Source organism: Mastigoproctus giganteus, chromosome 14, assembly GCF_048544385.1.
Source record: "Mastigoproctus giganteus isolate SK-2022 chromosome 14, ASM4854438v1, whole genome shotgun sequence".
NCBI lineage: Eukaryota > Metazoa > Arthropoda > Arachnida > Uropygi > Thelyphonidae > Mastigoproctus > Mastigoproctus giganteus.
Genome location: NC_143588.1, coordinates 123,991,631 through 124,015,329, shown reverse-complemented (window position 1 = coordinate 124,015,329; position 23,699 = coordinate 123,991,631). Strand labels below are relative to the sequence as shown.

The 23,699-nt window shown below is 38.9% G+C and overlaps 1 protein-coding gene across 1 annotated transcript in view; it reads right to left on the bottom strand.

The window, feature by feature from the left end:
* LOC150075707 (calcineurin-binding protein cabin-1-like) overlaps positions 1 to 23,699 on the bottom strand; it is a 1,104,404-nt gene that overhangs the window by 195,813 nt on the left and 884,892 nt on the right. The window contains exon 36 of the mRNA XM_090388624.1: positions 23,125 to 23,279. Within this exon, the coding sequence (XP_090244750.1) occupies positions 23,125 to 23,279 (155 nt within the window). The remainder of the gene's footprint in view (positions 1 to 23,124; positions 23,280 to 23,699) is intronic.

Sequence of the window (23,699 nt, the reverse complement as noted above, 5' to 3'; positions counted from 1 at the left end):
CTAGCAAGGTCCAGAAAACCCATGAGGAAAAAATTAGGAAATACACGAACCTGAGACATGAGATCAAGGAGAAGTGGCACATGCAAGAAGTATCAACCATCCTAATCATCGTGTCAACAACCGGTATGGTACCATAGACTCTACATAGCAGCCTAGCAGCAATAAATCTCCCAGAAAACATCTACAAGGAACTCTAGAAAGTCACAATCCTGAACACCTGTAGGATAGTCAGAGATTTCCTCGACCGACAGTAACACCAGACATTACAACCACCCTGTGTACCTGGTAGCAGTACCCGTCACGGAGTGGAATCCCCCAATCAGGGAGAAATAATAATAATAATGGTGCGATGGCCCAGTGGTTACGACACTGGACTACAGGCCTGATGGACCCGGGTTCGAGTACCACCTTGGCGGAAGCAAAGGCGGCTCCATCACAGTGGGAGACCGGTATAATAATAGTAAAAAATTAGAGTAATAATAAATAAATTAATAAATTAAATAAACATCGTGAAAATTGCTCCAAGGGAACTATCTACCCCAAGGTTGGAGTTGCGGCTAAGGCAGATTATGGCTCTATCTGGTGTCACTCACGAAAACTACCACTGGACATAAGCCGAAGCTTAACAGGTCCACCTCCAATAATGGATGATGTCGCAGAGAAATATTAATCATAATGCATTAAGTGCGGCACAGGATAAAGTCACTCGCGTTCAGGCCTTAGCTGGCTAATAGAGGCGCTGAACATCTACAAAGTCAATCCAATAGTGACAAATTTCCTAGGAGAAACGATGGTGAAGTGAGTACCACCATTAAGGTCGAAAACATCACAACCAGGTCAATTCCCATCAGGAGAGGAATCTTTCAGGGAGATGCCCTGATCCCATTGTGGTTCTGTCTAGCACTTAACCCGCTATGAACCACACTCAACAGTAGCAAGAATGGATATAACCACAAAGTAGGAAGGAAGAATCTGTACACCCTCAGCCACCTGATTTACATCGATGACATCAAGCTCTACGCGGGAACCGAGAAGCACCTTCAGCAACTACTCCAGATCACCGAAGAATTCAGCAATGATATTACGATGGATTTGGTCCAGACAAATGCAAGACCCACGGATTGCATCAGGGAATATTAGTCAACTGAAAACCAGCTGCAGAGTGGTAAAGAGATTGAAGCCGTGGGAGAGGGAGAGGCCTACAAATTTTTGATGATGATGCAAGCTCAGCAATTACAGCACACGGAAATTAAGGCCTGCCTGACCGAAAAATACCATCAGAGACTCAGAAGCCTGCTGAAAGAAAAGTTGAACGGAGGGAACACAGTTAAAGCCATAAACACCTATGGAGTCCCAGTGCTAACATACTCCTTCAGGGTCATAGATTGGACTAGCACCGAGATGGAGGATATCATGAGAAAGACAAGGACAATGATGACCAAGAGCAGTCAACATCACCCGAAATCTGCCGTGGAGAGACTGACAATTGCACGGGAAGAAGGAGGAAGGGGCCTGATAGACCTCATTGAGCAACAGAAGACAGTGATAGTTAATCTGAAGGATTACTTCCAGAAACACGCAACAGCACTCCACCAGGCCATAAGGAAGTTAGACAAGTGGTATACTTCACTCAACCTAAGCAGAGTCCCCACCCAAACAGGAGGTACAAATGATGCTAGAAAGATGGGCAAAGAAGACAATCCATGGCAGACAGTACAATGATCTCCATCAAGATCACATAGATAAAATTGCTTCCAATGCATGGCTCATGAGCAGGATGCTCTTCCCAGAGACTGAAGGATTCATGCTTGCCATCCAAGACCAGGTAATCAACACCAGGAACTACAGAAAATACATTGCTAATGAACCCTGGAGTGTCTGATGACACATGTCGACGATGGCACCTGGCCTCAGAAATGATTCAACACATCACTGCGGGATGCAAGGTAATCACCCAGACTGAGTACACTCATAGACACGACCAGGTAGCCAGGATAATACATCAGAAGGTAGCAAGGAAATACCAGTTGGTCGAAGAAAGTGTACCGTACTTCAAATATGAACCCCAGGCAATACTAGAGATCCCAACTCACAAGCTCTACTGGGATTGCGCCATAATAACGGATAGGACAATCCTGCACAACAGACTGGATATAACCCTTGTGGATAAGAAGGAAAAGGCTACCTCACATAGATAAAATTGCTTCCAATGCATCCAATGCATGGCTCACAAGCGGGACGCTCTTCCTGGTTGGTGTAGAAAAATGTTTGCAGAAAAAAATGTGTGTAGAAAAAAAAAAAAAGGGGTTGGTGTAGAAAATGTCAGTATAACACTATGTACATGCATGATCGCCATCTATCTTGATTTTGATTCTCTCCATTGTTGTTGTTGATGGTGTTTAAGTGCAATGGCTACTTAGGTCATATTGCACTCATGAAAATCGTTCATACTGCCTATATTTGTTGATTTAAAGAAGTTGAAAATGGCTATACAATCCTATTCATTTTAGGAAGGAGAAGAATTCTGTGAGATTTGATTTTTTGCCTATTATATGGCTAAGGGACAAAGGTTCCTTTAAACTTGCCAGAGAACTGAATGACACTAGTCGAGAATTATTATACAGAGCACATTCCAGAAGTATGTTTTTGACTGTGAGTGGTGTATGACAGCGATTACACTAAGGAGAGTCATTTCCTGACAAAAGGAACAGATGGGTTAAATGAGTATGGCCGATTCTGGCTCTGGCTAGAATTATTTCTTCTTGTCTGTTTGTAATGACGCTGGAAGCCCATAATTTTGGTACAGGTTTAATTTGAAGTAGTTTATTATGAATTTGCGCTTTGCCACTGAAGAGTCCAATTTACATTTACATATACTTTGTATTTTCATTTTATAATCTGTGAACGGTACCAGTGAATTCATTGGGCTGAGCTGGATGGATGGCAGCATCATCCGCAATTTCATTTCCAGGTATTCCAGTATGGCCTTGGATCCAGCAGAAGATAACCTTTTGCTGATGCTCTCCGAGACGTATCAACTGTGATCTGATGAGCTTCAATAATGGGTGAGTAGGTGGGGAATAGTTTTACATGGCTAATAAGGAACTTTGCGAGTCTGTGTATATTATGCTCTTTTGAATTGACATATGAAAAATATTTTCTAAAGCAAGTTTTATGGCATATAATTTAGTTGTGTAACTACTACACTCTGCTGGAAGGGAGAGAGAAATGGTAGTATCAAGGAGTACCACAGCTGCACCCCGATCCATTCTCAGACTTCGATCCATCTGTATATATTTTAGCAAAGTCTGGATAATGTTCAGTATTATTATTATTACTATTATTACTAGCCATATAGTGCAAGAAAGCCTGTCTTATGCTGCACCAGCTAAAAAAAAAATTCAAGTTACCCTGAGAGAGAGAGAGAGAGAGAGAGAGAGAGAGAGTCAGAAGTAGAAGGGAATTACGAAGAAAGAGAAGAATGATGATATCCAGCTCAGGACCCTGGGTGTGCCAAGCCCATACTCACCAGATGTGATCCCCTGGGGTTAAATATGCTCAATGTGTAGCTGTTGGATGTTAATGTCTGACAGAGTGTTTTCTCCACTGATGGAAATAATTGTAACAAGATGGTATGATGACAGACCATGGAGGGTTGGGGATCTATAGGATCTTGCAAGATTTTATTGAGGTGTACATCCCAATCTTTTGCTATTTGATTTAGCCTAATACCAGCAGGCTGAACAGTCTGTGGTTTGTTTCTATAAAAGGTCATAAACTGTGGATCATAAAGCATTGATCGATTAGGATGAGTCATCTGGCTTTGGATCTTGGTTGCATAGTTCAACAGAAACATCTTTCTCCTGATATTTAGAGGAGGTTCATGGGCTTCAACATACAAACTTTGCACTGGAGATGTTCTGAATGCACTTAGTGCTTCTAAGAGATGAGTGTTGAATAGGGCTGAGGCGAGATAAAGCGCCCTCCCTAGCAGAATCGAAGACAGGCATGATCTGATTATGGATCTGTATAAATGAAGCAGGCTGTAACGATCTGGTCCCCATGTTGTGGCTGATAAGACTCTGAGTATGATCAGTTTTTTTTTTTTTTTTTTGACAAGTAGTCCGAAGATGTTCAATGTGCTTTTGGAAGTTTAACTTACTGTCAAAAAATAATCCTAGTAGACGAATACTATTAGCTATGGGAAGAGGATGGTTATGCAGGTGGAGCTCGGGTTCAGGATGCATATTGCGTCTAGAACAGAAGTGAATGGCAGTAGATTTCTGACTGGATAGTCTATAACCCTTTTGTGTCATCTATGTCAGGATGCGATTAATTAATATTTGTAATTGGCATTCAATGTAATGCATGTTTTGAGAATGACAGGAGATTGTGAGATCATCTGCAAAGAGGTATGAATCCACAGTTTTAGGAATGAGTTCAATTATATGGTTCATTCTCATTGCAAACAAAGTGGCACTGAGAACAGACCCTTGTGGAATTCCTTCTTCTTCTTGGATAAAGTTCTTAGAGAGGGTTCCCTGGTAATGAACTTGAAAGGATCCCTGTTGAAGGAAATTTTGGATAAAATATTGTAAATTACCTCTCAGGCCAAGAGAATGTAGGTTTTTTAGGATGCCGAAATGCCACGTAGTGTCAAAGGCTTTCTTGACGTCAAGACAGACCAAGATGAGATGTTTTTTGATGAAAGCATTTCTAATGTTTGTCTCGGCTTTGACCATGTGATCCAATGAAGATAGGTTTTTCCAGAATCCAAATTGGTTGTTGTTAATCAAGTTTTGGGACTCGAGGAACCAAGTGAGATAGCAATGTATCATTTTCTTGAGGGTTTTGCTGAGACAGCTAGTAAGGGTTATCGGCCTGTAATTTTGCGGAACAGAATGACCTTTACCAGGTTTTGCAATTGCTAGTACATAAGAATGATGCCAGGAACTTGGGAAGTTATGTTCGGAAAATATCCGACTGAAAAATATGAGCAGCGAAGAGAGTGAACTTTGATCCAAATTTCAGAGCATTACATAATATATCCCATCAGGGCCAGCAGCACTATTTCTTGAGTTGGTAAGAGATTGCTGCAGCTCAAGCATGGTAAATGGTTGATTTTAAGGTAAAGCAGATTTGCCATTAAAATTCAGTCTGGATTTCTCTGTAACTGTTAAGTTCTTGAAATGTTTGATCATAAGCAATAGAAGAGGAAAACTGAGAAAATACGATTCCCAGTACATTTGATATTTCTGTAGGGGTAGAGAGCTCCTGCCCATTCCAGTTCAGTAGTGGGGTGGATAAAGGAGGAAATTTACTGTTTAAACATTTTATTTTTCTCCAGATTAATCTGATATCAGTATTTTTATTTACTGAAGAGGCGAATTTAATCCAACTTTCTTTTTTGCTTTACTAATATAACGAGCTTTTGCTCTAAGACATTTATAATTAATAAAATTGGAGGTGGTTGGATGTATGCGGAAAAGGTTCCACGCTTTGTTTTTCTCTTTTTTTGCATTATTGCAGTCTTCATTCCACCAGAAATTTATTTTTCGTCTATTTCTTACTTGATATTGAGGAATGGTAATGGACGCAGCTGTTAGAATTTGATTTGTGATGTGCTCGGTAACACTGTTGATGGAACAGGACTGAATGATACAATTGTCAAATGATATGTGCATTCTGTATTTTGTCAGGTCAGCCTTGAAAATTTCCATTTAATTGGATTTTCTGTTGGGAAGGAATAGGATGTTTGAATTTTGCAGATTAACGGATAACGGTCGCTGCTATAGGGATCACTCAGAGTTACCAAATCTATATTTGGAAGAGGATTGGGGAACAAATGGAAAGGTCTATTGCTGATGTTGAAGCTGTAGGGGGATGGATGGATGTATGTATGTATGTATGTAGGTGAGCCAGTATTTAGTAACTTCGATCAACATTTTGATGAGTTTTCCTCATCTATCTGAGGTAGGGGAACCCCATAGTGGATGGTGAGCATTAGTCTCCAAGTAAACAAAATGGAATTGGTACCTGCAAAACAAGATCTTTGATCTCCTGAATAGTATATTGATGATTTGGCGGAAGATAGACTGAAACCAGTGTCAGAGTAATACCATTTACAATGCACTAGCATTTGCAGAGGAATATGATGCAAGAAAGCAAGCTTATGCAGCATCAGCCAAAAAAAAAAAAAAAAAACCCCTTCCATTTCACCCCTCCGTTCGTTCGAAATACCTGTCCAGCTGAGCCTTTAATTTATTTAGGCTATCAACTTCCACAACAAGGGATGGAAGTCTGTTCCACCAACCAACCACCCGCTGGCTAAAGGCAAATTTCCACACATCTATCCTACATCTGTCTTTCCTCAATCTGAATTTATGCCTTCTCAGGTGATTATTCTGAGCAAGAGGAAGAATCGCATCGGCATTGAGCATGCTCAAACCATTCAAGGCTTTATACACTTCTATCATATCACCTCTCCGGTGCCTAGTCTCCAGGCACTGTAATTTGCAAAACTTAAGCCTTTCTTCGTAAGAGCAACCCTTTGTTCCATTCACTAATCTTGTTGCCCTTCTCTGTACTTGTTCTAGCAGCTCTACATCCTTCTTGAAATGAGGCCTCCAGACCTGTATAAAGTACTCAAGGTGTGGCCTGACCATTCCCTTATAGAAGGGAATAATCACCTCCTTATCCCTGTTAGAAAAATTCCTGTATATCATTGACAAGACACTATGAGCTACTCTTGCTCTATAAAAGAGTTTGTAAAGCAGTATCATTCAAGTGTTTTAGCATAATATAAAATATACCATCAAGGCCAGCTGCACTATTGGGTGCTCTATTAAGAGCTTCCGTTAAGTCGGATATTGTAAAAGGCTGATTATATGGAAGAGAAAGTGCTGAAATTTAACTTATACCTTTCTGCTACCACTTTAATTTGTTGGAATAGTGGATCATATGAATTTGCTGCTGAAATTTTTGCAAAGGCTTCAGCAAAAGCATTTGCTATGTCTTTGAGGGAAGACAATTCCTGTCCATTACAGATCGATATTGGAGAGGATGACAATGGATATTTGTCGTTCAGATATTAGATTTTCCTCCAGATTAATTTAGTATTGGTGTTTTTGGTGGTAGTGGAAGCAAACTGTATCCAGGAATCTTTTTTTTTTTTTTGGCTTTCCTTCTTAGTTGTCATGCTTTAGCATTTAGTTTCTTGCAATTTATAAGGTTAATAATAGTGGGATGCTTGGGGAAAATATTCCTAGCTTTGTTCTTTTCTTTTTTTGCTCTATTACATTCATCATTCCAATAGTAGTTTTTGCACCTGCGTGGATGAGTCAACGACTGAGGAATAGCTTTGTCAGCTGCTGCTAGTATCCAATTAGTAATATGGTAATTAGCTTCATCTATTGACTGGTTCAGAATGAAGTTTTTCTCTTAAACTGTACTTAAGGAAAATTTTATCCAGTTTGCCTTCGTAAATTTCCAGATAGGTGGAGGTAGTTTGAATTTACAAGTATTTGGAAGATGATCGCTATTGTGGGGATTATCCAATACTCCCAATGTATACTTGGGTACACAGCTGGGAAGCAGATAGATAGATCTATCTATCTATCTAACGTACGATCACTCATCGGTGAAGACAGGATATTAGAGCTGGAAAAGGAATTAGAAAATGTGAATTGGAATATCATCGGTTTGGCTGAAACAAGAAGAAGAAATGAATCACTTATAAGTTTATCAAGTGGAAATCTGCTGTACACCAATGGAAACAGTGAAAGGAGTGAAGGTGGAGTTGGGTTTCTGGTCCATAAAGATTTTAAAAACAACATTTTGGAATTCAAAAGTACATCACCAAGGGTGTCAAGACTAATACTCAAGATTTCTAAGAGGTACAAGCTAAAGGTTATAATGATTTATGCACCAACATCAAGCCATGATGATGAAGAGGTTGAAGAAATGTACACTGAAATTGAGAGTCTTCTAGATGAGCAGAAAACCCACTACACTATTATTATGGGGGACTTCAATGCTAAGGTTGGAAAAAGGCAAAACAGCGCAGAAAGAGGAACTATACGAAATTTTGGAATTGGTGAAAGAAATAAAAGAGGTGAAAGACTTGTGGAATTTGCAGAATCTCAAGGAATGTCAGTAATGAACACTTTTTTCAAGAAAAGGGTGAACAGAAAGTGGACATGGAAGAGTCCAAATGGATTAACAACTAATGAAATCGACTTCATCCTCACTAACAGAAGATATATTGTGACTGATGTTACCGTCCTGAATAAGGTAAATGTTGGAAGTGATCACAGAATGGTAAGATGTACACTTGATATAGATGTAGGAAAGGAAAGGAAAAAACTGACTCGAGTAAATAATACAAAGGTCTTTGAGATAACAGAAGAGGAGAAAAAGCAGTATGTACTGGAACTTAAGAACAAGTATGAGCTTCTGCAGACTGCTGAGGACCAAGATATCGACGAGGAATATTACAACTTTTTGAAAGTGATAAAGCCCAAGAAACCTATAGGGAAACAGAAATCCAAAGAAGAAAAAATTAGTCAAGAAACACTTGTCATGATGAACCAAAGACGACAAATGAAGAGCAAGAAAAACACTGACAGGGAGAAAATTGAGTATACTGAGTTATGCAAAGCCATTAGAAAGAGACTCAGAGAGGACATAAGAAGATTTAACACAAGAAAAGTAGAACAAGCATTAAGGGAAAACAAAGGATTTAAATCAGCAGCCATGAGCAGTAATACAGAAAGACAAATGATACTGAAACTGAAGAATAGCGATGGTGTACTTATAAACAGCAGAGAAGGCATAATTCAAATAGCAGAAGACTACTATAGAGAATTATACAAGGAGCGAGGGAATGATAGCAGCAGTGGGGAAGATGGATTGCAAAGTAGCAACACATACGACATACCCGATATTCTTCCTGATGAGGTAGAACATGCATTGAAGAAAATGAAGAATCGGAGGAAAGCCCCGGGGGAAGATGAAGTTACTGTAGAGTTGTTAAAATTGGGAGGAAGAGACATAACACAAAAACTGGCAAGGCTCTTCACAAAGTGCATTAGAAAAGGTGCGATGCCTAAGCAGTGGAATAATGCAATCATAGTTTTGCTGCATAAGAAAGGAGATAAATCGGAAATTGGAAATTATAGACCAATTAGCTTGTTATCCCACATCTACAAGTTGTTCACAAGGGTCATTACTAACAGATTAGAAAGAATACTTGATGAGAATCAACCGAATGAGCAAGCTGGCTTTAGGACAGGATTCTCAACTATGGATCACCTTCACGTAATATCACAGCTAATGGAGAAAGCAAATGAATATAAAACACCATTATACCTGGCATTTGTTGATTATGAAAAGGCATTTGACTCCATACAGCATAAGGCAATGTTTCGGGCACTGGAAAGACAAGGCATAGATACTCCATATATTATGATTTTGAAGAAAATATATGAGAGTGCTACATCCTTTATTAGACTAGACAAAGACAGTAGCAAATTTAAAATCGAGAAAGGAGTTCGACAAGGAGACACAATATCTCCGAAGCTGTTTACTGCTGCCCTTGAGGAAGCTTTCAGAAGATTAGACTGGTCGCAGAAAGGAGTCAATGTGAACGGAGAGTACCTAAACCATTTACGATTTGCAGATGACATTGTGGTCATAAGCCACGATCCCAAAGAATTAGAGGAAAATCTTAATCAGTTATGCACAGTTAGTAAGGATTTTGGACTAAAGATGAATATGGCTAAAACAAAAGTAATGATGAACAAGTATGCCACGGAAAGGGAAATAATGACTGAAGGAGCAGTAATTGAAAAGGTGGAGTCATATACTTATCTGGGACAAGTTATTAGCTGTAATAATGATAAATGGCTGGAAGTCAAGAGAAGAATAAATTTTGGATGGATAGCATTCAGGAAATATAGTCACATACTGAAGAGCAATATCTCAGTTTGTCTGAAACGTAAAATAATGAATCAATGTATACACCCCACCATGACTTATGGAAGTGAAACTTGGGCACTCACCAAAAGAATGGAAGAGAAGCTAAGAACTACACAGCGAAGAATGGAACGAATTATATTGGGAATCAGACTGTTAGATAAGATGAGAAACACATGGATTAGGCAGCAAACTCAAGTAAAGGACATTCTTATCAAAACTAAAGAACTAAAATGGTCTTGGGCAGGACACATAGCTCGAAGACATGATGACAGATGGACTAAGAAAATAACAGAATGGTACCCAGGAGGAGCTAGAAGAAAACCTGGAAGACAAAGGCGGAGATGGATAGATGAAATTCATGAGTTTTTGAGTAGTGAATGGATGGCCAGTGCTCAAAACAGAAGGAACTGGAAAGTTGCTGGAGAGGCCTTCATCCTGCAGTGGATTGAAAATGGCTGATGATGATGATGGCTGAAGTATTTCCTGTGGGAAAATGAACATGAGTATGTGCACCAGAGTTCAGCAGAGTTAGATATTGTTTGTCCAGTAATATTTCTATTAGCTGCCCTCTTTTATCCATATGGAGACTTCCCCATAATGTGTCCATTAAAGTCACCCATGAAACAAATAGGTGGTATCTGGGCAAGGAGCTCATCAAAGTCTCTGAGTACATATGTTTGGTTCGGTGAAAGATAAATAGAAACAAGAGATAAAGATATTCCAATTTCTATTCTTACAGCAACAACTTCTAGACAGATTAGTAACAGATACCAAAACCACTACACATCCATGGGCTGCAGTTGCCACATTCCTGTCACGCCTGTACAAAGTATATTTCTTTATTGAGGGGGATCACTTGTGGAGTTAAAAATATTTCCTGTAAACAAATGCCTGATTGATTACAATTTGGATTAGGTCATAAAGTTCATATGTATGTGCGTAGTCCTCGACAATTCCATTGTAAAATGCACTTCATTATTTAGTTTTAGTGGTAGGATGATCCGGTTGCTTTTTAGAGGCAGTAGGTTTAGTGCGATCTATTTTAATTTTATCTTTTTTTTAAGGAAAGGTAGGCCGTTCAGGGTCCATATCTTCTTCTTCTTCGGCATAAATTTCTAATATAGGTTCTTGTTGAGTTTTGTCATCTGTATCCATTTCTGCAGTATTAATTTGGGTTTTTTTTGCTTCAAGGATGGCTGAGGAACTGAAAGCTTTGCTCTAGCCCATTCAGCAAGTGATATGTTAGGTGGAACTGAGTCATTGGTTTGTGCAGCAATTGAACGATATTTCTTTGTAACATTTGCATATGCGCAGGAATATCTTTCAGTATTTGTCGTCTTGCTTCCTGATAAGTCACTTTATTTTTCAACTTTAAATTTCTGTATTTTTTTCCCAAGTTTCCTTAACTCACAATTTTTAGAATATGCAGGATGATTTTCCTTGCAGTTAGGGCAAACTGGAGATATTGCAGTACAGTCTCTTTGAGTGTGATCCTGGGATCCACATTTTGGCATATTGTGTTTCCTTGACATGTTGTCTGAGAGTGTCCGAACTTCTTATACTTATAACACCGTAATGGATTTGACATATAGGGGCAGATATGGCAATTCAGATAACCAGCTTTAACAGTATTTGGTAAGTTTGGAGTATTGAATGTGAGTATTACACTACGGGTGGGAATGAGACTGTCATCCCTACAAGTCAAAATTCTCTTAGCTTGTATGACCTTTAGATATTTAAGTTCCTGTACAAACTCCTCTTTTGTTACATTCAATAGATCCCACTCAGAGATAACACCTTTGGAACTATTTAAGGTTGAGTGGGGAGATATTTTAACAGGGATACCACCAACATTTGGTGGTATCCCTGTTAAAATAACAACACTTCTGAATGTTTTGACTGTGTAGTTTCCACAAAAAAATCCCAACTGTAATCTTTTGACCATTTAAGGTGATCCAGCAGTATTTTCTAAAAATCTCTGTATGATAAAAGGTTGCTCACTGGTTGACTAGTTAAGGAATGGATATTCAGGTTGATGATTATCTATTTTTAAGCACTTATGTTGTGCACTACCTTCATCAGAATTATTAGAATTATAGAAAGGATAGACGGGATAGGAAGGGAGGAGAGGTTATGCTATTAGTTAAGAAATACATAAAATCCAAGGAAGTGAAGCCAGTCGACATTGCTGGACAGTGCAGTGTCGAGTCAGTTTGGTGTGACATAAGCATTGGGAGATCAAAATTGAGAGTAGGAGTGTGCTATAGGCCTAATGACACTGATGAGTATAATAAGAAACTGTACAGGGAAATAGAGTGGGCCAGTAAATCAGAGAGTCTTATAATGGGGGATTTTAATTTCCCAGATATTGACTGGAATTTGGGGTCTGGTCACTCACACACTAGCAAGGCTTTTGTGGATTTATTGGATGATTGTTTTCTACATCAGCATGTTCGGGAGGCAACTAGAGGGAGTAATACTCTTGATTTGATTATCAGTAGTGATTCTTCATGCATTAAGAATCTGCAGGTAAATGAACCATTAGGTGGCACTGATCACAGTGTGCTGAAGGGGTATTTACTCAAAGAGGTAACTACCATTAGGGGTAAAGGGAAGGGTTATTGCTTTCATAAAGGCGACTAGGATGGACTGAGATAGTATTTAAATTCTATACAGTGGGACCAACTGATGATGTTACCAACAGCAAATTCAAAATGGAAAGCATTCAAAGAACTTATCTTGGAAGCTACTAGGCTTTACATACCAACTAAGAAATATTGTTCAAGGTTTAGGCATAAGTGAATGTCAGATGAACTAATGAGACATCAGCATTAGCATTAGTAGAGGCATATGATGCAAGAAAGCAAGCTTATTCAGCATCAGCCAAAAAAAAAAAAAAAAACAACCACTACTCCCATTTCACCCCTCCGTTCGTTCGAAATACCTGTCCAGCTGAGCCTTAAATTTATTTAGGCTATCAACTTCAACAAGCGATGGGAGTCTATTCCACAAACCAACTGCCCGCTGGCTAAAGGCAAATTTCCGCACTTCTATCAGACATCCGTCCTTCCTCACTTTGAATTTATGCCCTCTCAAATGATTATTCTGAGCAAGAGGAAGAATCCCATTGGCATTGAGCATGCTCAAACCATTCAAAGCCTTATACACCTCTATCAGATCACCTCGCCGATGCCTAGTCTCCAGGCTCTGTAATTTGCAAAACTTAAGCCTTTCTTCGTAAGAGCAACCCTTTGTTCCATTCACTAATCTTGTTGCCCTTCTCTGTACTCGTTCGAGCAGCTCTACATCCTTCTTGAAATGAGGCCTCCAGACCTGTATACAGTACTCAAGGTGTGGCCTGACCAATGCCTTATACAAGGGAATAATCACATCCTTATCCCTGCTAGAAAAATTCCTGTATATCATTGACAAGACGCCATGAGCTACTCTTGCAGCTCGTCTGCACTGCTCAGAGAACTTCATATCTGCCTGCACAATTACCCCCAGGTCCTTTTCATTCTCTACCACTGTCAGCGTAGTACCACAGAGTTGATACGTTGATCTGGGGTTACTGTTTCCCATATGTAGTACTTTACATTTGTCAATGTTAAACTTCATTTGCCACCTCTCAGCCCATCTGCTCAACCTTTCCAGATCCTGTTACAGCAGCATAGTATCAGTAGTGTCCTTAACAACCCTGCCAACCTTGGTATCGTCTGCAAACTTGGACATTAAGCCTGATACACCATCATCAATATCATTTATAAATACAGAAAACAACAATGGACCCAACACTGAACCCTGAGGAACTCCACTAATAACATTAGTCCACGTTGAGCAGTGTCCATTGATTACCACTCTGTCTTCTGCCACTCAACTATCCCTTTATCCATAGCAGCAATTTGCCTCCAATGCCATCTCCAATTTGTGCAGCAGTCTTCCATGCGCAACAGTATCAAAAGCCTTTCTAAGATCCAAATATATAATATCAAAGTTATTCCCTGCATCCAGTTCTTTTGTGACTACATCATAGTATCCAATCAAATTGGTCAGACAAGACCTGCCCTTAACAAAACCATGCTGTGTCTGAGCTATAACTGAATTCTTGTCCAGATGATCCTGCAGTGCTTCTTTAACCAGTGCCTCCATTAATTTTCCTGGAACCGAAGTTAAACTAACAGGTCTATAATTACTTGTGTCAGCCTTTGATCCTCCTTTGTGAATTGGGGTTACATTTGCACATCTCCAGTCCATGGGCAACAAGACTCAGGGTACCTCCCCTGAGTCTTGTTGCCCTTCTGTGTACTCGTTCGAGCAGCTCTACATCCTTCTTGAAATGAGGCCTCCAGACCTGTATACAGTACTCAAGGTGTGGCCTGACCAATGCCTTATACAAGGGAATAATCACATCCTAGCCATAATCATAATTATGGCTAGGGGTTTGCTTACTTCCTTTGCTGCCTCCTTTAATATAACTGGATAGATCCCATCCACCCCTGGTGCCTTTTTTAAGTTTATCCTCAGCAATTTCTCCTCCACTTTCATCTCATTTATTAGAAAATAATCTAGCTCACTGCCAATGTTTACTTCACCTACGACATTCCCCTTCCTGAATAACTCCTCATGTGTGAATGTAGATGCAAAATACTCATTTAGATTGTTAGCCACCTGAGCAGGATCCTCAACTGGTGAACCATCAACATCCAGTGGACCAATCTGATTCATCCCTTTCCTTCTTGAGTTTAAATAGGTAAAGAACTCTTTTCTGTTTTTCTTGCGTCCTTTGCCAAGGATTTCTCATAATCTGCCTTTGCCTGCCTAATCTCCTTTGTGACTTGGTTACAGACCAACTTATATCTATCATAGGCTTCCATGTCACCCATTAATTTGTATGTATCCCATGCATTTTTCTTCTCAAATGGTTGTCAGATGAACTAATGAGACATATGGCAATATGTCTCATTAGTTCATCTGACAACCATTTAGGCCTGAACCTTGAACAATATTTCCTTCACCTACGACATTCCCCTTCCTGAATAACTCCTCATGTGTGAATGTGGATGCAAAATACTCATTTAGATTGTTAGCCACCTGAGCAGGATCCTCAACTGGTGAACCATCAACATCCAGTGGACCAATCTGATTCATCCCTTTTCTTCTTGAGTTTAAATAGGTAAAGAACTCTTTTCTGTTTTTCTTGCGTCCTTTGCCAAGGATTTCTCAAAATCTGCCTTTGCCTGCCTAATCTCCTTTGTGACTTGGTTACAGACCAACTTATATCTATCATAGGCTTCCATGTCACCCATTAATTTGTATGTATCCCATGCATTTTTCTTCTCAAATGGTTGTCAGATGAACTAATGAGACATATGGCAATATGTCTCATTAGTTCATCTGACAACCATTTAGGCCTGAACCTTGAACAATATTTCTTGGTTGGTATGTAAAGCCTGGTAGCTTCCAAGATTAGTTCCTTGAATGCTTCCCATTTTGAATTTGCTGTTGGTAACATCATCAGTTGGTCCCACTGTATAGAATTTAAATACTGTCTCAGACCATCATAGTCGCCTTTACGAAAGCAAAAACCCTTCCCTTTGCCTCTGATGGTAGTTACCTCCTTGAGTAAATCCCACTTCAGCACACTGTGATCACTGCCCCCCAGTGGTTCCTTTATCTGCAGATTCCTAATGCATGAAGAATCACTACTGATAATCAGATCAAGAGTATTACTCCCTCTAGTTGCCTCCCAAGCATGCTGGTGTAGAAAACAAGCATCCAATAAATCCATAAAAGCCCTGCTAGTGTGTGAGTGACCAACCCACAAATTCCAGACAATATCTGGGAAATTAAAATCCCCCATTATAAGACTCTCTGATTTACTGGCCCATTCTATTTCCCTGTACAGTATCTTATTATACTCATCAGAGTCATTAGGCCTATAGCACACTCCTACTCTCAATTTTGATTTACCTATGCTTATGTCACACCAAACTGACTCGACACTGCCCTGTCCATCAATGTCGACCGGCTTCACTTCCTTGGATTTTATGTGTTTTTTAACTAATAGCATAACCCCTCCTCCCCTCCTGTCCTGTCTATCCTTTCTATACACATTGTACTCCCCAAATTCCAGTTCTGCATTCCTTATATCTGTGTGACACCATGTCTCTGATATCCCAACCATATCTGCCTTTGATGTCTTGAGCAATACCTCAAATTCATCAAATTTATTTACTAATCTCCTAGCATTGGTGTACACGCAAGTATACCTGCACTTGTTCCTATTCTTAGCTACCCTAACACAACCCATGTGTTTACTTGTATCACAATGACTTCCAGCAGTCTCTGAAATATCCTGCATCTTGTTTTTCAGGCTTCTGCTCATTCCAATAGAAGCAGTGCAAGAATCTCTTTCACCTCTGCCAGTGGCTACTGTTAATCCATTAGTCTTTGTCTCCCCCCAAGCTAGCAGTTTTCCGACCCACCTAACACTGCCTCGATAGCATCAGCAAATATTCTTGCACCCTTTCTATTTAAGTGTATCCCATCCCTGTAGAAGCAATCTCTCCTGTTAACAAGTACATTCCAGGCTGAAAAAAATTCTACCCCTTGAGCCTTGCACAATCTTTCCAGGGCCGAATTGATCGACAAGGCTCTCATCATATACTCCCTCCTATCGTGTCTGGGCAGAATTGCAGACACTTTCAAATTTAACCCTACTTCACGGCTTTTTTTCAACAGTGACCTGTACTTGTTAAGTAATTCCGCTGGTCTGTTACTCTTAATGTCATTAGGGCCAACGTGTACAACTATATCACCTTCTGTGCCCTTAAAAGATGATATCTGCTCTACAACGTCATCAACCCTTGCCCCTGGCAGACATACCCTGGTCCTGTTCCACCTATCCTTTTTACAAACCATGTTCCCCGTTTCCCTGACAATAGAGTCACCAACAATTACTAGTTCCTGTGGGACCAGCGCATTCTGCCTTGGGGGCTGCCTCTGTGTTGCAAGATGACCAAGTGCAAGCTCTGGCGTTGATGTGGGCAGCTGAGAGCTTGATGGGCCCCTCAATTTATTTCCTTCGAGGGCATCCACCCTGTCCTTCAAGGTCTCATATAGGCCCATAACAACGCCGAGTTGTCGCCTAATTTCCTTGCACTCCTTGCACACACAAAGACATCGCCCATGGCAGTATCATGTCCCGTACCCGATTGCTCCGCAAACATCAAGCAAACAGTGCATCTTAAAAGGCTGTGATTCAGAGGGCAACTGCCCCCCTCAGCTCCCCCCCGAGTCACAGCACTCCCATTAGCTTGAGCCTTTTGCTTTGCTGCTCTGGTCAGAGTCATGATTTCGATTTAAATGTCAGTAAAATTACAATTTCAGAACAAAATTAAAACCTTAAACTTGTATCTTAACACAGTTATAACGCTATATTTATTTTTCAGTATCGAGTGTTATCTACGAGTTCCCTTTATATAACTTAAGTATCAAGTATGTATTAATTATTTGTTACGTTTGTACTCTAAGTCGTTATATATACAGTATATAGTTAAAAGAACAATTTAATTGACAATGAAGTTTAACAAGATTAATAGATCTACTGATTAATTGACAATATTATATTATGCACTATACTATACAAAGCTAATGCTATCGAATTCCGGATATGCTGTATCGCGTTTCAGTAACGAGTGTTATCTACGAAGTCCCTTTATATAAATTCCGTATCAAGTTATGTAGTAATTATTTATTTTTACTAATTATTTATGTTCCGTAACCTAAGTGGTTATATGTATAGTTAAAAGTACAATTTAATTGCCAATGAAGTTCGACAAGATTAATAGATTTACTGATTAATTTTCACGTAACAATGGCGGCTGTTTATGAACGGTAAACACGTGTATTTGATACCCTTTCCGATACTAAGTAATACCTCCAAATCTCTATCTAAGTTACTTTAACTTTAAGTACCGTAAATAGGAATATAAAGCTACTCTAGAAATAAGTTGATATGTCAATTTAAACTAATAAAGCAGAAAATAAATCAGAAAAAACTTCTCTGTTCCAGTAGCGGCAGAAAGGCACGTCTGCACAGGAAACTCTCGGCCTCAAAACTCTATATGTCAGACATGAACAAAAACTATATGTCAGAGAAGAAAAATGCATGGGATACATACAAATTAACATGTGACACAGAAGCCTATGATAGATACAAGTTGATCTGTAACCAAGTTACAAAGGAGGTTAGGAAGGCTACGAGAAATCTTTGGCAAGGGATGCAAATAAAAACAGCAAAGAGTTCTTTACATATTTAAACTCGAGAAGGAAAGGGATGAATCAGATTGGTCCACTGGATATTGATGGTTCAACAGTTGAGGATCCTGCTCAGGTGGCTAACAATCTAAACGAGTATTTTGCATCTACATTCATGCATGAGGAGTTATTCAGGAAGGAGAATGATGTAGGTAAAGTAAACATTGGCAGTGAGCTGGATGATTTTGTAATAACTGAGAGGAAAGTGGAGGAGAGATTGTTGAGGATAAACATAAAAAAGGCACCTGGGGTGGATGGGATCTATCCAGTTATATTAAAGGAGGCAGCAAAGGATGTAAGCAAACCCCTAGCCATAATTATGAGAGCTTCCTTGGAATCAGGGAAAGTACCCATGGACTGGAGATGTGCAAATGTGACCCCCAATTCACAAAGGAGGATCAAAGGGCGACAAGTAATTATAGACCTGTTAGTTTAACTTCTGTTCCCGGAAAATTAATGGAGGCACTGGTTAAAGAAGCACTGCAGGATCATCTAGACAAGACTTCAGTTATAGCTCAGACACAGCATGGTTTTGTTAAGGGGAAGTCTTGCCTGACCAATTTGATTGGATACTATGATGCAGTCACAAAAGAACTGGATGCAGGGAATAACTTTGATATTATATACTTGGATCTTAGAAAGGCTTTTGATGCTGTTGCACATGGAAGACTGCTGCACAAATTGGAGCAGTGTGGCATTGGAAGCAAATTGCTGCTATGGATAAAGGGGTGGTTGAGGGGGAGAAGCCAGAGAGTGGTAATCAATGGACACTGCTCATCATGGACTAATGTTATTAGTGGAGTCCCTCAGGGTTGAATATTGGGTCCATTATTGTTTTCTGTATTTATAAATGATATTGATGATGGTATATCAAGCTTAATGTCCAAGTTTGCAGATGATACAAAGGTTGGCAGGGTCGTTAAGGACACTACTGACGCTATGCTACTGCAACAGGATCTGGAAAGGTTGAGCAGATGGGCTGAGAGGTGGCAAATGAAGTTTAACATTGACAAATGTAAAGTACTACATATGGGAAACAGCAACCCCAGAGCAACATATCAACTCTGTGGTACTACACTGACAGTGGTAGAGAAAGAAAGGGACCTGGGGGTGGTTGTGCAGGCAGATATGAAGTTTTCTGAGCAGTGCAGATGGGCTGCAAGAGTAGCTCATGGTGTATTGTCGATGATATATAGGAATTTTTCTAGCAGGGATAAGGAGGTGATTATTCCCTTGTATAAGGCAATGGTCAGTCCACACCTAGAGTACTGTATACAGGTCTGGAGGCCTCATTTCAAGAAGGATGTAGAGATGCTGGAACAAGTACAGAGAAGGGCAACAAGATTAGTGAATGGAACAGAGGAGTACTCTTACGAAGAAAGGCTTAAGTTTTGCAAATTACAGTGTCTGGAGACTAGGCACCAGCGAGGTGATCTGATAGAGGTGTATAAAGCCTTGAATGGTTTGAGCATGCTTAATGCTGATGGGATTCTTCCTCTTGCTCAGAATAATCACCTGAGAGGGCATAAATTCAAATTGAGGAAAGACGGATGTAGGATAGACGTGAGGAAATTTGCCTTTAGCCAGCGGGTGGTTGGTTGGTGGAACAGACTTCCATCCCTTGTCGTGGAAGTTGATAGCCTAAATAAGTTTAAGGCTGAGCTGGACAGGTATTTCGAACGAACAGAGGGGCGAAGTGGAAGTGGTTATTTTTTATTTATTTATTTATTTATTTTTTGGCTGATGCTGCATAAGCTTGCTTTCTTGCATCAAATGCCTCTACTAATGCTAATGCTAAATACCAATCTATGGTATTTGAGCTTGAAGGCTCTAAGGCTGGATAATATTCTTTATCCATGTTGGCTCCTTTTTACCCTTGGGGGATTAGCTTTTCTAACCAGGTTACCGGTCCCGCCATGGGGAGGCAGGAGCAGTGTCGCTTGTGGATAAGAGTAGGAGTTAGTACGGTTGGTATATACAATAAAGAAAAAAGGTACTTTACTTTTTCTGGCTCTTTCTATACTTTTAAAAAGTAGAGCTAATTAACAGAAATACTTTTAAACCGAAATACTTTAACCAAACAAGGAAAAACTCAGTCACTCTAGAAAAATCGCCCTATGAATTGCAGTAGAAATAGCACAGAAGTTTGTTTGTTTCGAGTCACAAAGTTTAAATCTCGAGCACACTAGAAAAGTTGCTACAGATTTAAAAAAAATGCTTATGCATGCTGTCATGAAATTTCTAAAGAAAAGAGAAGACTGTCTTGGAAACACATGACTCATGAAGCATTTCCTAAGAAGAAAATGACTTCTTGTGCTTCCAACAAACCAACGAGTGCTGAACCAACAATGAGTAAAGGACCATCGAGTGTGCATTTAGTTGATCATGATGATGACGAAGAATAAACATTCTTTAACATTTGTATAAATAATTTGCATAAATAATTTCTTTATTATTATAATTTGTTGATTTTAAAGGCTATGTTTTTATTTCTTTGGATAAGTAAATTGTTGTTTAGGCATAAACTATTGTTTTGATGACTTTTATTTAACATTATTATGGTCAACTTTCATTGTTGAGAACAAAATCTCTGTTTTCAACATTACGTTTATGGGAAAAAAATTCCCGCTTTACAACCTTGCGCCAAGAACAAATTAACTGGTACGACTACTAGTCCATTCCTACCAATAGTTCCTCCTTGAATGAAAAATAAGAATTTATAATAACTCTTAAAATACCGGAAAAATAAGCCTTTGTTAGAATACTGAATTCCTCCTTGAATTTATTTAAGCTATCCATTTCCACAATAGATGCAGAACAGGTGTATAGAGGGTAAACTTCTGCAGCCATCCTTCCTCAATTTCAATTTATGCTCCCTCATGTGCATAGTCTGAGAAAGAGGAAAAATCTAATTAGCATTGAGCTGGCTCAATCTATTCAATGCCTTAAACACTTCAATCATATTACTTCGCGAGTGCCTAGTCTCCCAGATGCCGCAATTTGCAGAACTGAAGCTTTTCTTGATAAGAGCAGCCTTTTGTTTCCCTCACCAATCTAGTTGCCCTTCTCTGTACCTATTCCAGCAGCTCTACATCCTTCTTAAAATGAAGCCTCCAGACCTGTATGCAATACTCACCTTCTTATCCCTGTCAGCAAAATTCTTCTAAGTATCACTGAAAAATCTCATGAGCTGTTGTGGCAGCCTGTTTACACTGTGCTCAGAGAACTTCATATCTGACTGCACAATTTGTATTAATATATACCAGGTCTTTTTCATTTTCCACTACCCTGAGTATAGTAATACACAGTTGTATTACTACTGTACATTTCTCAGCCCATCTGCCTAATTTTTTCTAGATCCTGTTGCAGTAGTACACTGTCATTACTGTTATTAACATCCCTGCCAACCTATGTATTATCTGCAAACTATTAAGCCTGACATGCCTCAATCAATATAATTCATGAATATAGAAAATAACAATAGGCCCAGCATAGACTGACCCCTGGGGGACTCCACTAATAACATTAGTTCATGAAATTTGTTTACTATATTAGTGTACAAGCATTAGTGTACAAGCAAGTAAATGTATGATTTTGCCCTTATTAATCATAAAGCAGCTTGTGTATTTGGGTGTCCGATGAGGGCCCTCCAGAAGACATTGTAATCCCCGGTTCCTGCTTTCTGTTTGCATACTGATGCAGAAAGAAAGGAGGAACCGGGAACATTGGGACATGCAATTGGGACTGTTGCATGTCCCAATAGTAGCAGCACAAGAATAATCTTCTGCTTGTGGCTGCTGTTAATCTGTGTACTGACCCACACCTCAGTCTAGCAGTACAGTTACTTGTCAATTAAAAATGAAGTTATCTCTTGAACTTTACTGTCAGATCCCCTATATGTTGCATCAGCCTACAACAAGCATCTATATATGTCATTATATTAGTTTAAAATAAGGTAAAAGCAATAAATGAGGCAATTTTCTTTAATTAATATAGTGGATGCCACTTATTGTGATCACTTTGGGACTCAACTTAATTGATAACAGTAACTGAAGAAACAAGAACAAGGCTTTCAGCGTTGTTTATTGATGCAGAACAGAAATATGTATATAAAAGAAGTGATACAGAAAGAAGTGGACGGAATGAAAACATTAAAAAAAAAAAAAAGTTCTTGTTTATACTCCAGCACAACCACCAGGTCAATGGAGTTTACAATAAATCAATCAATACAAATGTTAATCATATTTAGTAGTCATGGGCTTGAACCCTGGTCCACTCAAAGAGCATGTGCTACTGCACTTGCGCTAAAATCAAGCAATATAAAATACTCTAACTGTCTACTACCGATGACTTCCAAAAGTCATCAACAGTGGACTATACAAACCATTAAAAACAAATAAAGAAAATATTAAAATAAAGAATTAGAAAGGGATTAATGCTTTACTGTAAAAGAGTAATAGGAGTACAGATACAGTACCTTTCTTTCACAAAGTAACATTATTGACCAGCATATGAACTGTATGAAGCAACAGGCAAGACAATGTATTGGAGTTCAAGAACAAATTGGGATGTTAAGTAATCATTTCCACTGAACATGTATAAAGCACAAAAAGGACAAATAAAAATAAATAAATAAATAACATAAACTGAAGCACTAATTACAATAAATGTAGCTTTTTCTATGTATTAATATATACATATGATCAGGACTTCATAAGTGATAACAGTAAATGGATAATAACATTATCTGTGATCAAAATAAGTGGTGTGCACTGTAATTCATTTTAATGACAATGCTAAAATTCATTTTCATTGAGAATATTTTACCTCTCTCTTTCAGACTTTTCACAAAAATTAGCAAAAGGACCTTCTGCAGCTTCTTTTAAGTATTTATGAAACAATACCATCTGTTCTTGTGGAGGAGAATCATTATCATACTTAAGTAATAGCTTTAAGATGGCTGCATGCATACGATAATAAACCTAAAAGATAACATTGCCATTACAACTTGAGGAAGTGCAAATATTACTAAAAATGTCACACTACTTGGAAAATGAATAGAGAGAAAAATTGGAATGTAAAAATTTTCTAAATAAAGAAGAGTTAATTTAATATTTAGAAAATTATTATATGAGCAAAAAATGTAAATTTTCATGATGATAATTTAGATCTATTGAAGTTGGAACAAATTCTCATTCTTCGAATCAACAGAGTTGTTCTTAATAGAGTCTGTTATTATCAAAATCCATTTTAGACTCCATATTCCTGGTTGCTTCATATAACTATATGATATTTGCAAACAACATTCAGTTTTATATAGAGCTGAAGGTTGTTCATGACAATACATTAACAGAGTCCTTTCTCTTATTGTTATAACATGTGGCAAAGATGGAGTTCAAGAA